Genomic DNA, 17,704 nt, shown 5'->3' with positions numbered 1-17,704 from the left:
TCAAACTTGAATAGCAGCAAAAATGACTAGGACGACTCTACCTCCAGTCATATACTGTGTTGAGACATAGGGGAGTTTCAGGCATTAAAGGAAAACTCAACCCCCGCCCTGCTAATAAAAACCTCTACACAGTACCCTACATAGTTCCCCCTCCCTGCTCTCCCCCACATAGGTGATAACATCTTTAAATGCCCCTAATCTTTTACTCGCCTACAAGTGAGTAAGCACAGCCGAGCTCGTGGGTGCCATTTTCTGGCTCTTCGGATTTCTCTGGGAAGTGAGTGCCGTATTGGCGCAGTCTACCGTTTCTTAGCAACTACGTATGCACCAAAAGTGATGGAAATTGACGAAGAGGACCCGAAGAATATTGAAGAGCTGAAAGATGGCGCCAACGAGCTCCACTGCTCTTACTCTGCACTAGGGGCACTTAAAGATGTTATCACCTATGCAGGAGGAGAGCATGGAGGGGGGGGACTATGTAGGGTACTGGGTAGGGGTTTTTATTAGCGGGGGGGGTTTGAGTTCTCCTTTAGCATATGAGGGCCAACTTCAGGCACGAAACGTGTTGGGCTTACATATGTCCTAATAAAGTCTTTTTAATTTTACAAATACTTTTGGCTACTGCTTTACTAGCGGATGGTCTCTTCCTATATTCCAGTTTTCTAACTATTGCTTAAATGATTGGGGTTTACTTTGGTAAGAGACCACTCCATAAGTTATATCATTTTTTTTTTTTTTCCATTTCTTGAAACAGAGCCACACACCATTGTCTAAGCGATTGAGTTCTCCTTTAATGACGCTTGTAGTTTGAAATTCCGCCCCCTTACCTTAACATCGCTGTTGGGGAGGGGGTGAAATTGCGCTCTCTTTGCTAGATAAAATGAATTTTCACTTCAATAACCGGAAATTTGGCTCTTAAAGTTAACAGGATCGGCTTTTTGCGAACCACTGCTTGAGTGCTCACCTTGCCTATTGGTATGGGCGAATTTTTTTCGCCTTGTTTCGCGCGACAAAACATTTTTGACACCCATAGACTTTAATGGGCGTCGGCGACAGGTCAAATTCGCCCATCTCTGCTTGCCTCATGTCATAAAGTACCCTGGTGAGATATTTATTGAGAGGTTATATTTGCTGCTTTACTTGCCCCTATAATATATGCACATCCTTTACTAGCTCTATCCTTGTTAATACAGACATAGAATGAACCTGTTGCTCATTCGGAGCATTACAATATTGTCCTTCTTAGAGCAGGTAGCCAGTCAGAGCTTTAAGGTCCCCATAGACGCAAAGATTTCTCTTGCCGAACGACCCATTTTAGCGAAGTCTGACCAATCCTTCGAAATTATCGTGCGGTTAGTGGATTTGAACGACCGAACGTCTTAAGATTTTTCGGCCGACATCTGTCAGGAAAATGATCGTCCAGGTTAAAAAAATCTTCGGTCCCAGTGCAATCTGTCTATCTTTGCAGGGCCAAATCGTGGTCTCACGATGAGGATCTGATCTTTTAAAAATCTTTACATCTATGGCCAGCTTTAGACTTCAATCAGTTCGAACCAACTACACAACCAGCTGCCAGTGCCATGTTTGCAAGCTGCTCTTTATGAAGCGGTGTCCATATATCCAAATTGTTTGTTTTGAAATCTTTGTTTAGTGTTAAATCAGAGTTCTTCTTGTAAACTGAACTTGTGTTTCTGCAGGCAAGGACCATCCATTTGTGAGTTAGAAGAAAGGCAGCCGAAAAAATGCCGAAACCGGTAAGAAAAATCACACTACTTTTTTTTGTTTTGTTTTATTGAAAAAACTCTTATTTTGTCTTACATGTGCCTAGTGGGCCAGCGGGGACAACAAGGCAGCATGTTAACAATGCAAACTTCTTTCTGTTGATTAAAGGGCTTGTACCAACACTTATTCGATCATATAACACGCTGCTGAAAATCAGAGTTGCTATTTGTTTAAAGATATAGATTTTTGTAGTGCGACTTTTTCACCAGCTTAAAATGCTTTGGCATCTCCCATAGGGAACAGTATCAAAGACAGATTTGTTCCACAGATGAGAAGCACAGTGTGCTGCAATATCTCTACTGCAAATCATTTGTCAAGAAAACCGTGATATAAACACTTCCAAGGCAAAATATTTTTGGTGCTGTGAAAATTATCTGACATGTATCGGGTTGGGGCTCACTGGAGGGAGTCATTTTGCCTAGAAGATGTACCGTATATACTTGAGTATAAGCCGATCCGAGTATAAGCCGAGGTACCTAATTTTACCTACGAAAACTGGGAAAACTTATTGACTCTAGTATAAGCCTAGACACAACTACAGCCCTGTCTCCCAGCAGCGCACATTCCGCCAAAGAGACTCCCCCAGCGATCAACTGGACTTCTTTGCAAAGTTGATGGTGACTGAGAATTGCCAAACGGATTACTGTGTGCATTGTCCCACTGTCCCACTACCATGTGCAGAGGGCGCTGTGTGATATTGCCATCACTGTTAATCTTTCGTATAACCAACAGAGGGCGCTGTGTGATATTGCAGTCTCTCCCCAAGTGAACTGTTGGTATAGGAATGATTAAAAGTGACTGCAATCTCAGCTACTGCCCGCTGACCCGAGTATAAGCCGAGGTAGACTTTTTCAGCACATTTTGGATGCTGAAAAACTCTGCTTATACTCGAGTATATACGGTATTAGAGCTCAGTCTATTAAAATCACCAGACATCATGTCTCTCTACATACAGGATTTGTGCAAAAGGCAGTTATTTTGTTAGATTTTGTTTGTTCTGGAATCAGTTATTTGAGTGAGCTCTAATATATCTGCTAGGAAAGGGAGCCCCCCTATAAGATATATTGGATTTAACTGTCCATGAATCTCTGACACCCAACTGCTGCATGAAGACAGAATGAAGAGAAACAGAAGTTGAGAAATGAATAGTGAACATAAACTTTATTACCGTATTTCAAAAACGGTAGAGAATTTTTTATTGATTATATTTAGTAAGTTTCTTATTTCAGTATGAGGAAGCTTATATTCATTTTTCATTTTCCTGACTGCACCAGGTCTGCTGGAGAATATTTAGTGATTTACATGTCTTTGAGAGCATTTTACCCAGGGGCCTATGTTCTGTATAAACACTGAAACACAGATACACAGGTGTTACTGTTCCTTTAAGTTGGTTGAAAAAAGACCAAAGTCCATTCAAGTTTATCCCCTGCAAGCAAACCCCAGCAATATTAGGGAATTCCAGCATTTTCATTTTAAAGGAGTATGTTTCAGGTGACCAAATGTAGTTGGCTAATTGCCTGTATCGCTGGCAGAATTGTCTTAATATACAGGTATGGGACCTGTTATCCCAAATGCTCGGGACCTGGGGTTTTCCAGATAACAAATCTTTCCATAATTTGGGTCTTCATGCCTTAAGTCTACTAGAAATTCATTTAAACATTAAATAAACCCAATAGGCTGGTTTTGCTTCCAATAAGGATTAATTATATCTTAGTTGGGATCAACTACAAGCAACTGTTTTATTATTACAGAGAAAAAGGAAACCATTTTTAAAAATTTGGATTATTTGGATAAAATTGAGTCTATGAGGCAAATTTACTTACCTCCGTAGATCCGTCATCGTTGTCTTCGCCGCACTTCGCCAGGCGTAGATTCGTCAGGACATCGCAAATTCACGAAGATCCGAGGTTCCTATTAAGTTACCGATTGTTTCCAAATTTACGCTAGCGAAGTTACGATGAGCGGTCCAAAGTTGCGCTAGGGAAGGCTAATTTGCATACGGCGCCAAATTTGAATCTCAATGGACGTGTATGCAGCAGCGCATACATAACACTACACAAGTGCAGGGAAACGTAATAAAAGTATATTTCGGTGTTCTAATGCTCTACACATGTGCCCATAGTATAGTTAAGGTGCCACAAATGTAGGGGGGAAGGTGGGCACCCTAAAAAAATTTCGATCTTTTTCAGCCTATCACCCAAAAAATGCCAGCGTTTTTTGGGACTTTCTGGCGAAGGAGGTCACGTTCAGAAAAAGACCAATGTTAATAAATTTGTGTATTTTCGCCCCCTTCGCCAGAGTGCAACTTCGCCAGCGTTAGGGTGCGAATTTGCCCTAGGCTATCATCATCGCTGGCGAATTTTCGCCAGGGTGACTTATAGTAAATTTGCAAAATGTCTTAATTTCGCCAGCGTTAGTCACTTCGCCCTTTAGTAAATTTGCCCCTATGGGAGACAGCCATTCCGTAATTTGCAGCTTTCTGGATATCGGGTTTTCGGATAAGGGATCCTATACCTGTATATTACACAATGTGTTGCTTACTGGCCACAGGCAGATGTTAACTCCTTTAATATTCAATTCCCTGATGTGATATTCAGACTTAACAAATACACTTTTTTATGTGTTTAAACCACATATATATTGTACTGAAACGTGCCGGGATTCTAGATCTGAGCTGGAAATGTACCATCATCTCTACCAGTTTATTTTTTATAGAAAAGCGTCAATAAACAGTGTCACTTGTTTCTCCCAGTGCCATGCCAATGTGAACAGTCAATTAAATGGGATGGTTCACCTTTAAGAAGACTTTCATTATGTTATAGAACGGTCAATTCTAAGCAACTTTTCTATTGGTTTTCATTATTTATTTTTCATAGTTATTTGCCTTTTTCTTCTGATTCTTTACACCTTTCAAATGGGCATCGCTGACTCCCTTCTAAAAAACATATGCTCTGTAATGCTACAAACTTATTGTTGCTTTTTATTACTGATCCTTCTATTCAGGCCTCTCCTATTCATATTCCAGTCTCTTATTCAAATCCATGCATGGTTGCTAGGGTAATTTGGACCCTAGTTACCAGTTTTGCAAATTGAGGAGCTGCTTAATAAAAAGCTAAATAACTCAAAAACCTTCGATAATAAAAAATGAAAACAAATTGCAAATTCTATCAGAATATCACTCTCTACATCATACTGAAAGTTATCTCAGAGTTCAACAACCCAAATGGGGGGGAGGGTTCAGTAAAAGATTCAGTGGAAGACAGGTTAGATGAGATAGTGGGCAAAGAAAGGGAAAATGGGGGAGGAGATTTGGCTGGGGATACTGTTAAGGATAGGGAGGACCACATGTCATATGTTCAATATGGTACCAGTATTAAATGTATGTTTGCAAGTGCAACGAGTCTGACTGGTAAAATGGGAGAGCTGGAGGGAAAATATGATGTAATTGGTGTGGCCGAAACATGGCTGAATGAGTCACATGACTGGGCAGTTAATATCAGTGGCTATACTTTGTTTCGGAGGGACAGAGGCAATAGAAAAGGAGGAGGGGTATGTCTGTATGTTAGGCAGGATTTAAAAAGCTTATATAAAGGAGGAGGTTATGTTAGAAAATGAGGGGGCAGAAGTCTTGTGGGTGGTGTTCTTCACCAATTGTAGTGTCCAGCAAATTAATTGTATATAGACCCCCCAATGTAAGTCAGGAGGAGGAGGCAAAGCTCTTCATGCAAATAGAAAAGGCTGCTAGTTTGGGTGAAGTAATGATAATGAGGGATTTTAATTACCCAGATATTGACTGGAGCAACAGTACAATCAGATCAGTTAATGGGAACAAATTTATAAACTTGTTGCATGACAATTTTATGGCCCAAGTTGTTGAGGAGCCAACCAGAAATAATGCTATTCTGGATTTAGTGATCTCAAAGGACCCAGAACTTATAGCAAATGTGCAAGTCATTGAACCCCTGGGTAATAGTGACCATAATGTTATATCTTTTAATGTCTGGTGCAAAAAACAAATATATACTGGGGCAACAAAAACCATGAATTTTGCAAAAGTTTATTTTAGTGCCTTGAGGGCTGCCCTACAGAGCATTGATTGGGGCATTAAGTTTTCAGCTAAAAACACAGAACAGAAATGGTTGTCATTTAAAATGATATTAAATCATTACTGTTCTCAATTTATTCCCTTAAGGAGTAAATGTAGAAGCTCTAAGAATCATCCTGTGCGGCTTAATACAGAAGTAAAGAAGTTAATGGGAAAGAAGAGAAAGGCATTTCAAAACTACAAATCTGTTGGGACAGAAGCTGCATTTAATGAATATAAACACTGTAATAAATGTTGTAAATCAGCAATCCGGAAGGCAAAGAAAGGAAATGAAGAGTTAATTGCGGTGGAGGTGAAAACTAACCCTAAAAAGTTTTTTAAATATATTAATAATAAAAAGATGCAGGTTGAGAGTGTTGCTCCATTAAATAATGGTACCAGTATGGTTGTAACATATACAGAAAAGGCAAATGTGTTAAATCAGTTCTTTTCTTCAGTGTATACAATAGAGGAGTCTGAGTTCACAGGCTCACTTTATAGCTGCACTAATGGCTCAGCTCAATCTAGTCAGTGGCTGACTCAGGATATGATTCATAAAGCTTTAATAAAAATTTATGTAAACAAGGCTCCAGGGCCTGATGGCATACACCCCCGGGTTCTAAGAGACCTTAGTTCAGTTTTAGACCAGCCCCTATTTCTGATTTTCTCAGATTCACTTTCATCTGGTATGGTGCCTATGGATTGGAGAAAAGCTGATGTTATTCCAATATTTAAAAAGGAATTACGATCTCAGCATGGCAATTATAGGCCAGTAAGCTTGACATCTGTGTTGGACAAATTATCTGAAGGCTTGTTAAGGGATCACATTCAAAATTTTGTCCTAGTGAATGGCATTATGAGCAGCAATCAGCATGGCTTTATGAAGGATAGGTCATGTCAGACAAATTTGATTGCTTTTTATGATGAGGTAAGTAAGATGCTGGACAGTGGGGGGGCAGTAGATTTGATCTATTTGGATTTTGCCAGAGTGTTTGATACTGTGCCCCACAAACGACTGCTTTCTAAACTAAGGTCTGTTGGGCTTAAAGGAGAAGGAAACCCCCTGGGCGCAAAACCCCTCCCCCCCTCCCCTGTGTTGCCCCCCCCGGCCTACCTGTCCCCCTGGGCAAATGCCCCTAACTTGTTACTCACCCCTCTGCGCAGGTCCTGTCCACGGAGTTCACAGTCGCCAACTTCTCCCACGCACGTCTTCTTCCTGCTCTGACCGGCGTCTTCTGGCGCATGCGCAGTAGGAACAGTTACCGGTACGGATCTACTGCGCATGCGCTGAATGTCACGAATCGGAAAATGCCCAGGGGGTTTCTCTCTTTATTTACCAGTAGGTCTTTCCAGCTGACACAAGGTCACCCATTCCAATTAGAAGAAAAGAGGTTCCGCCTAAATATTGGGAAGGGGTTTTTTACAGTGAGAGCTGTGAAGATGTGGAATTCTCTCCCTGAATCAGTGGTACAGGCTGATACATTAGATAGCTTTAAGAAGGGCTTGGATGGTGTTTAGCAAGTGAGGGAATACAGGGTTATGGAAGATAGCTCATAGTACAAGTTGATCCAGGGACTGGTCCCATTGCCATTTTGGAGTCAGGAAGGAATTTTTTTCCCCCTCTGAGGCAAATTGGAGAGGCTTCAGATGGTGTTTTTTGCCTTCCTCTGGATCAACTGGCAGGCAGATTTAAATAAAATAAAAAAAAAAGGTTGAACTTGATGGACGTGTGTCTTTTTTCAACTTTACTTACTATGTTACTATGTTAATGCACTCTGTATGCCTACTAAACGCATGAAGGTGGTCACATTGTAAAAACCATCGGAAGTATTGGGCACATTTCCAAAGTCAAACAGCCTCACAAATGCCGTAAGCAAGTCATCCTCAGAGGGTAGTTATTTGACTCTAAAAACATCAGCTGAACATCTCATATTGACAGAGGAGGGGTTTTCCACTACAAAAGTCTATTCCCAATAGCCTGTGTTCTTATAATGTTTTCTGTAGCCGTCTTGTTTATGTTGCCTTATGCAACAAAGCTAAATACATTCATTTGATTAGCTCTGCCTCCTAGTCTGTTTACTTGTCATTTTCTGACTGGAACATTATTTCATTGGTGTTTCCATCTAGAATGCAAGCTCTTTAGTCATAGTTTTGTATTTCTAAGGTGAATTTATTGCCCCATATTTCAGCAACACGAAGGAAAATGTTAGCGGTTTGTAAATCCCCAAAGTCCTTGTCATGGAGGCAAAGGCTACAGATAAACCTGGTTAGATGCTTTCAAGCAGGAGATCTGGGCCACTACATCATGTGCAGCAGCTGCTAGTAATCCTGCATTTAACAGTTTAACTTTAGCAATATTGGGAGCATAAATAATATATATTATAATAGAGAGCGTGAGGAAAAATAATAAAGTGATTAGCACCTTTAAAAATACACCAGGCAGATGGAAACATATCAGCTGTGCACTTTATGGAAAAACAAAGGAGAAGAGGAGCTTTATGATTTTTATGCCTAAAGCATGATTAAAACAAAAAAAAAAGTGCATGTTTTTCCATTTTCCAACATGTTCATTTAGCAGCATTATTTACATTATTACATTATTTACACACAATGGGGCAAATTTACTAAAGGGCGAAGTGACTAACACTGGTGAAAATTCGCCAGCGTGACAATCTTTCGGTACTTCGCTGATTTACTAACGGTCGCTGGCATAACTTCGCTAGCGAAGGAGATAGACTAGCGTTACTTTGCACTCTTAAAGGAAAACTATACTCCCAAAATGAATACTTAAGCAACTGATAGTTTATATCAAATTGAATGACATATTAAAGAATCTTACCAAACTGGAATATATATTTACATAAATATTGCCCTTTTACATCTCTTGCCTTGAGCCACCATTTCGTGACTCTATCTGTGCTGCCTCAGAGATCACCTGACCAGAAATACTACAACACTAAGGGGCTGATTCACTAAATTCGAGTGAAGGATTCGAAGTAAAAAAAACTTTGAATTTCGAAGTATTTTTTGGACTACTTCGACCAGCGAATGGGCTACTTCGACCTTCGACTTCGACTTCGAATCGAAGGATTCGAACTAAAAATCGTTTGACTATTCGACCATTCGATAGTCGAAGTACTGTCTCTTTAAAAAAAACTTCGACCCCCCTACTTCGGCAGCTAAAAGCTACCGAAGTCAATGTTAGCCTATGGGGAAGGTTCCCATAGGCTTTCCTACGTTTTTTTGATCGAAGGATATTCCTTCGATCGTTGGATTAAAATCCTTCGAATCATTCTATTCGAAGGATTTAATCGTTCGATCGAAGGAATAATCCTTCGTTCGTACGATCGCAGTATTTGCGCTAAATCCTTCGACTTCGATATTCGAAGTCGAAGGATTTTAATCCCTAGTCGAATATCGAGGGTTAATTAACATTTAAGACACGGTACAGATCGAAAATGATCGTTTGTGTGAATGCTATGTGATCAAGGCTAGGTGGAAATGCCATTGGCTCCATGAGATGTTGATCACACTGGGCTGAGTGTGTTATCAGGTGAGAATTGTGTGGAACCATAGTTACTATACTCATCCAAGTGTTCTTGTAGGACCTGCCCCTTCTCTTTGTGATCTGTTCATTGGCCCAGGTGTTGAGCATGTGGATTAGCCCCGTTTAGCCATGTTAGGTAACATAGTAATTTAGGTTGAAAAAGACACACGTCCATCAAGTTCATCCTTTTGATTCTTTTTTAACTGCTAGTTGATCCAGAGGCAAAAGAACCCATCTGAAGCTTCTCCAATTTGCCTCAGAGGGGGGAAAAAATCCTTCCTGACTCCAAAATGGCAATGGGACCAATCCCTGGATCAACTTGTACTATGAGCTATCTCCCATAACCCTGTATTCCCTCACTCGCTAAAAAGCCATCCAACCCCTTCTTAAACATATCTAATGTATCGGCGTATACGACTGATTCAGGGAGAGAATTCCACATCTTCACAGCTCTCACTGTAAAAAAAAACCCTTTTGGAATATTTAGGTGCAACCTCCTTTCTTCTAATCAGAATGGATGACCTTCTGTCAACTGGAATGACCTACTGGTAAATAAAGCATAAGAGAGATTATTATATGATCCCCCCTTATATATTTATACATAGTTATCATATCACCACTTAAAGGAACAGTTCAATATAAAAATAAAAACTGTGTAAATCGGCTGTGTAAAATATATTTTTTTCTAATATACAGTAGTTAGTTAGCCAAAAATGTAATGTATAAAGGCTGGAGTGACTGGATGTCTCACATAATAGCCAGAACACTACTTCCTGCTTTGCAGCTCTCTAACTCTGAGTTAGTCAGCAACTATAAGGTGGCCACATGGGACATAACTGTTCAGTGAGTTTGCAATTGATCCTCAGCATTCAGCTCAGATTCAAAAGCAACGCATGTGGCCCCCCATCAAGTCACTGATTGGTTACTGCCCAGTGGAAACCAAGAGAGCTGAAAAGCAGGAAGTAGTATTCTGGCTATTATGTTACACATCCAGTCACTCCAAACGTTATACATTGCATTTTTTTTTTTTTTACGCTGAACAATTACTTTAAATGCCTCTTCTCCAGCGGGAACATCCCCAATTTTGCCAGTTTTTCTTCATAGCTAAAACGTAGCTAGAATTTAGGCAAAGATTTGCTTCTTTAGACCCTTCACAATACAACAGACAGAATGGAACCAGGGCTGAGCCCCCTGCAGCACACACCCTGTCTCAGCCCTTGTAAACCACAAGAATATATGGCAAAGAGGCTTACGCTACAGAGTAGTCCTCTAAAGCTGGCCATAGACGGGCAGATGTTAGCCTTGTAACCGTCAACGATTGTACGTCGTAATTCTCCCGACCTTCCACTAACCATTCAGTAGTGAAATAACGAATCAGATGATGGATTGCCCATGACTGCAATTGTAGGAAAATGATGTCCAACAAATAGTAGTGACAGTCACCCATTGATATCATCAGATCATTCAACGACAGAAATCTTCTAACCTGTCCAATGGACTAAACAACTGATCTCCATGGTACGAAAAATTTCGGGATTATGCGAACGCAATCCGAAAATAAAACAAACCTTCGATTTGTGCGGCTTAATCTTTTTATCTATGGCCATCTGAAGCCATTATTCCAGTTAAGGCTGTGGAGTGTATTTATAAAGTTTTTATAATCTACCACTGTAGTGAGGATTATTATGTTTTTTTTTTAAATAAAATGCTTTGGCATATCGTCTGTCTTTCTTTTACTTTCAAAAGATCAGCAATTTTTCACAAGTGGATAGCTTTTCAATGTTTACTTTTTTGAGCTTAATATGAGCCCAGCATTTAGAGTTAATCCACGTTCCTTTTTTGAGTATAATCGTCAGTGAAGCATAAACCTTGGGTTTAAACTAGCTGGGAGGTATCACTTGAATTTATTTTTATGCTTAGTGGCACACACACACGATTTTACCTGAATTATTAATAGTCGCTACCTTTAAATAGTCCCCGGGTGAGATGACATAAAATAAAACAGTTCTTCTTTTTTAAACCAGCTTCGAAGGTTTGATGAGTGAAATTTTCCACCATGTTTTGACTCAAAAATTATGCCCATGGAATTCAATGGATGAAAAAAATAGTTGATGCGCCGCATGACACAAAAAAAAATGGACGCCCATAGACTTTAATGCATTTTGGCGAATGTTCGCTGTTTCGTAAATTTTAGTCGAAGCGAAACTGGTCAGATTCGCCCATTACAATTTCTTAGGCTTTTGCAATTCAGGCAGTTAATCATGCAGCAACACATACAAAAAAGCAAGTTATATACAAACAGTACATTTTACATGATAACATTTGCAGTGGTGAATGGCGAAGCATAATCGTTTAATTTTTCTTAAGTTAACTCAATAATTTATCCCATATAAGGATTTTTTTTTTTAACCAAATACTTTTTTTCTCCCTCCTTATCTGTGTAGATCAATGTACGGGTGATCACTATGGACGCCGAGCTGGAATTTGCCATCCAGCCAAATACAACAGGCAAACAACTCTTCGACCAGGTAAAATTGTTCCATTGTTTGCACTGGTACATCATTTTAGTTTTTTTTTTTTATATATATATATAAAACCATTTTTTAGTTTTTAAGCAGATTTTTTTCCAGGAACTGTTTTGCTGATCTGTTTGTAAAAGAATATTGCGATTTAAAAGATAGGTTTAAATGTAAGCTTAATATGAAAAATGTGTTTAGTATTAGTAGAAAGTTGTCTTTTTTGTTTATAGTAAAAGCGAAGTATGACCTCTGTCTCAATGTAGAGGGAAAATGTAAATGTAATTCGTCTTTTTCTTGTGTTTTAGGTGGTAAAAACAGTCGGTCTGCGTGAAGTGTGGTTCTTTGGGCTTCAGTACGTGGATAGCAAGGGTTACTCTACATGGCTGAAGCTCAACAAAAAGGTTTGTTGTGTTTTTCTCTCCCTTTCATTGTCTTTTCCTTTGTTCTTTCTGCAGTGCTCTTTGATATTCTTTATTAGGCGTATTTTCATTAGGGACATTAGATTTAATGCATTTATTTTCAGACGTGCAGTTTGCAGGCACACATGTTTGCCAAAGCAAGCTTGCTGAATAAATGTGTTCTTGATTATAGTCTGAAGAATTAATTATCTGCTAGAAGGCTAAACAAAATGTAGATTGTATGGTGAAAGAAATGGAATGAGGAGGTGATGAAAGGGAAGGTAGAAAATAATATAAGAATGGATTGATTGGTGTAGAGCAGGGATCCCCAACCTTTTGAACCCATGCTCAACATTCGGAAGTAAAAGGAGTTGGGGAGCAACACTAGCATGAAATATGTTCTTGGGTGCCAAATAAAGTGCTGTGATTGGCCGTTTGGTAGCCCCTATGTGGATTGACAGCATACATTGTGGCTCTGTTTGGCAGTACATCTGGTTTTTATACAGTGAAAATAAAACAGTGCAAATGTAAGGGGGAAGGGTGGCAGGGCAGAACGTTAGGGATTCGGAAGTGGGTCAGGTAAGTTGTGACTATGTTGTCAGAATACAGGAGGGAGTGGGGAAAGCATGGGGAAAATGCATTTTTATATTCCAAATAAACCATATATTTATGGATACTATAATTTGAAAAAATGCTGCACCCACTAAGTAGAAATACACAAAGGTGATATGCTTTTTGCAAATAAATGTTAAGTTACTAGCAAATTTAGTCAATACAATTTGTTACAAAATGATAAGACATATAACAGTCCTAAAAAATGCAGAATGTGACATAAATAACACCCATCAATAAAGATTAGATACCAGAAAGCGGATTCCTTTTGGGCAAATTGAGATCAGCCCAATGTTTCGGCACAAGTTTTTGCCAAAGGGAATTCTAGTGGTTCAGCACTTCAGGAGGATTTATATACCATATGAACACTGGTTTAAAATGCAAATTTGCGCGCCTGTGTCATGGCCCGTCTGCAAAAGTCGCCCAGCTAGGCACATGCACATAAACTAGGGATGCACCGACCGAATCCAGGATTCGGTTCGGGATTCATCCTTTTTCAGCCTTCTTCTGCCCGGCCGAACCGAATCCTAACTTGCATATGCAAATAAGGGGCGGGGAGGCAAATTGCATGACAAGGAAGTAAACCATGTTTTCCCACCCCTAATTTGCATATGCAAATTATGATTCAGTTTGGTATTTGGCCGAATCTTTCGCGAAAATAGTGTATTTGATGCATAAACTTTGTATATATTTTTTTTTTTTACCAGAAGGGTCTACAGAGTTTTTTTTAAATTACAGACAGATCAGCAATAACAAATAATGACCCAGGTGCAAAAAAAATTTAGACTGCAAGTTAGTCCTGCGCGGGTCCATTTTTTGGAACCTGAACCCATACCAGCAATCCGCAACCCGCATTCTTACCCGCTTGGACCCACTACCCGACCCACAAGTACCTTATCCGCAACCCGTACCCGCTGACCATCAAGAGTCAGGAAGTGCTGTCATTGTAAACCGGAAGTGACATCATCGGACGTAGGTGTGATCAGAAAAAAGGAGTAAAAAACCCTCAAACGCCGACCCGTGTCTATACCTTCACCCGGAACTTTTACCCGCAACACGCAGAGTACCGCAGGTTTTTGTGGGCAACCCGCGGGTACCCGACCCGCTGCAGGACTCTACTGCAAGTCTTTAGTTTTGTTAGTGACTCTGGAAGCCCGTCCTCATTTTGAGTACAATAGGCAAAAAATATGTTCGAACAGGTGGTATTCTGCCTTTTTAAAAAAGTTCCATCCAAAACATTTTATTAAAGATGAACTTCCACTTTTAACTTGTCAAAGATCAGTATTATAGACAGTGCAAGTATAAATATCCACAGGCTGATATGTACTTGTATTTATTTGGTTTCAGGTAACACAGCAAGACGTTCGAAAAGAAAACCCTCTTCAGTTTAAGTTCAGAGCAAAGTTTTTCCCTGAGGACGTGTCCGAAGAGTTAATTCAAGATATCACCCAGAGACTTTTCTTTCTGCAAGTTAAAGAAGCCTTATTAAATGATGAGATTTACTGTCCTCCTGAAACCGCCGTCTTGCTCGCTTCCTATGCTGTTCAAGCAAAATATGGAGACTACAGCAAAGAGATCCATAAACCTGGGTACCTGGCCAATGACAGACTACTTCCACAGCGGTAAGTGATAAGGAAATATTAGTACAGGTATTAGACCTTTTATCCAGAATGACCTGAGGTTTTTCGGATAACAGATCTTTCTGTAATTTGGATGATCATAGCTTAAAGTCTACTAGATCATCATTTAAACATGAAATAAAGCTAATAGGCTGGTTTTGCTTCCAATAATGATTAATTATATCTTAATTTGGATCAAGTACAAGGTACTGTTTTATTATCAAAGAGAAACATTAAATAATTGTAAAAAAATTTGGATTATTTGGAAAAGGACCAGACCGCCTTTCCATAATAGAGGTTTCTGGATAATGAGTTTCCGGATAACAGATCCCATACCTGTACAATGAAAAAAAGACTGCTGCCCACTTACTTATTTGTTTGGAATGGCCCATTATTCTTCTTTATATTGATTCCAACCTGCACAAATGACTAAAAGGAAATGCATCAACTCTTGTCCTACTTTGAGAAGTTAAATGCTGTGGTCTATTTCAGTTTTCAGACAATGGCTTAAGGTCACCAGTGCAGATTTGAAAGGACGGCTTTTAAACTAGTTTGCTTTCATAAATGTGCCAGACTATATTTGCCCTATATTTTGTTTGCTTTACAGTTTTTCCCCTTATGATTCCTCACACTGGTTATCCTTACAAGGTCTAAATCAGGAGTGCCCATACTTTATTAATGCGGGGTCTACGGCAGCCATCTTCTTCTTCTGCTGTAATCTTCGAGTATTGACAGCATTTTCGGCACAGAAAGTCACGAAAATTTCAGAAACATTTCCTGAAATTTTCGTGACTTTCAGAGCATGCACAGTGATCTGGGACTGGAAATTTACTCCAACTACGCATGCGTCGAAACTTCTGAAAAAGATCGAAGAAAGAAGATGGCTGCCGTGAACTCAGAGGCTAGAATCTGCACAGAGGGGTGAGTAAAAAATTAGGGGCATTTGCCCAGGGGGGGGGCAGGTAGGCTGGGGGGGAGGAAGGAGGGGTGTCTTCCCAGGATAGGGGGGAGGTTTTTTTTTATTAAGGCTTGAATTGTCCTTTAAGAAAAAAATGAGTGCCTAATATTCGATCGAATATTCCCAAAAATTTGAATCGCATTCGAATCGAGTTTTCCCTCCGAAAAAAACTTAAATGTCAGGTAGGCATGGTCAGTGTGATAAATCTCATTGGAATTTGCATTCGCATTGGAGGTTTAAGATTGAATGTGTGAATTTTGACATCAAAAAAAAATAATTTTGAATTCAAATTTACTATTCCTCCTGCCCGCTTGCTTTGGGTGTGAAAAAGCTACAATTAATTGATCATTCAGTAATTACTGTTTAGAGACTCGTATGAGACCTTTTACAGGGAAGAATCAAGTGCTAGCCTTTTCACGTGGTTGCTTCTGATAACAAGGGGGGGCAGCAGGGGGCAAATGTGTTTTTTTAGGTGGGGCAAAATGCCATGGTTACCCGATAACCAAAGACCAAAACAATTGATGAGACTTTAGTAAGAATATTGTAGCTTGCCATACAGTGTGAAGTGAACGCTGATATATGAAGTTACCCATTTTAAAAGAGAAGGAAAGGCTAAAATTAAGTATGCCTATGTGTATAAATACACCAGTAAACCCTCAAAGTAATGCAGCTCTGAGTCCTCTGTCAAAAGAAACACCACATTTATTTCCTTCTATTGTGTACACATGGGCTTCTGTATCAGACTTCCTGTTTTCAGCTTAAACCTCCAGGGCTAGGGCTTGAGCATGCTCAGTTTGCTCCTCTCTCTTCACCTCCCTGCTGTAATCTGAGCCCAGAGCTATGAGTGAGCATCGAGAGACTCAGGCAGGAAGTGATGTCACATCAAGCTAATACTGCAGCTGCTATCCTAAACAAACAGAGAGTTTGGTAAAGTATTCTGCAGAATAAATATAGCATTATAGCTTGCACTATTGTGGTTTATCTAATGGCAATAAACTGCTTCGGTAGCTTTCCTTCTCCTTTAAGGGTCTGTAAGCTAATAAGTGTTGTCTTTAGGATATGGAAAACAAACTATGGTTGCACCAGGGCACAAGAAATATCACAAATCTATTGGTAGGATCCATGATATAACTGTTGCTGATCAATAGTGTGGATTCCCAGGATCTGCTTTTTGCGGACTTCATTGCGGGATGTGATCAGGCTAGACGTGGCCTCACAGCTGGCTAGTCATATCACATTCTGTTTTGGACTACAACTCCCAGCATACTTACACCAGAAAGCCTGCGTGGTCTGCTAGGAAATAAGATTCTGTAGTAAATGTAAATATTGCTATCATTGCTTTAGGGCACACACTGGACAGGTAGTGTTGTAAACAGGTAGGTTATAAACAGCCTCTTTGTCCAAATGGATAATTTGGTGCCCATGGCATTGCTTATTACAACAGCTGGGTGCTCTCATTTTGAAAAAAAAATCACACGATTGAGATCACGGACCTTAGAAACATTAAAAAGATGGTCCTCGTTATATCTGCACTGGTATATTTACTGTTAGTGAATTATGATAACCACTAAGGATAAATGAACTTGTCGGCAGACTGGATTGCTTCTGTTAAAGGAGAACAAAACCTTAAAAATTAATATGACTAAAAATGCCATGTTTATATACTGAACTTATTGCTCCTGCCTAAAGTTTCAGCTTGTCAATAGCAGCAATGATCCAGGACTTCAAACTTGTCACAGGGGGTCACCATCTTGGAAAGTGTCTGTGACACTCACATGCTCAGTGGGCTCTGAGCAGCTGTTGAGAAGCTAAGCTTAGGGCTCGTCACTAATTATCCATCAGAAAATGAGCTTCCCCTGTAATATAAGCTGATGCTACAGAACTGATTATTAAATTCTGATGCTAATTGCACTGGTTTCTGTGCTGCCATGTAGTAATTATCTGTATTAATTACTAATCAGCCTTATATTGTGACATTTCTATTCTATGTGTACTTTATATTGTGAGTGGGTCCCTAAGCTCTGTAAGTGACAGCAGCACAGAGCATGTGCAGTGAATCAGCAGAAAAGAAGATGGGGAGCTACTGGGGCATCTTTGGAGACACAGATCTTTACTGCTAAAGGGCTATGATTGCCTTGGGCAGGTACAGAAGTACAAAACATAATGTACAAAATTTATATCTACT

The 17,704-nt window shown here is 39.7% G+C and overlaps 1 protein-coding gene across 1 annotated transcript in view; it reads left to right on the top strand.

Moving 5' to 3' along the window:
- The window catches only part of rdx.S (radixin S homeolog), a 53,180-nt gene that overhangs the window by 14,395 nt on the left and 21,081 nt on the right, over positions 1 to 17,704 (top strand). The window contains exons 2-5 of the mRNA XM_018250335.2: positions 1,698 to 1,754; positions 11,858 to 11,941; positions 12,238 to 12,333; positions 14,290 to 14,564. Coding sequence (XP_018105824.1) covers positions 1,743 to 1,754; positions 11,858 to 11,941; positions 12,238 to 12,333; positions 14,290 to 14,564 — 467 coding nt within the window. The 5' untranslated portion in view covers positions 1,698 to 1,742. The remainder of the gene's footprint in view (positions 1 to 1,697; positions 1,755 to 11,857; positions 11,942 to 12,237; positions 12,334 to 14,289; positions 14,565 to 17,704) is intronic.

This window comes from Xenopus laevis, chromosome 2S (assembly GCF_017654675.1).
Source record: "Xenopus laevis strain J_2021 chromosome 2S, Xenopus_laevis_v10.1, whole genome shotgun sequence".
Lineage (NCBI taxonomy): Eukaryota > Metazoa > Chordata > Amphibia > Anura > Pipidae > Xenopus > Xenopus laevis.
Note: the sequence above shows the minus strand (reverse complement) of the source record. Positions and strands in the feature narration are given on the sequence as shown.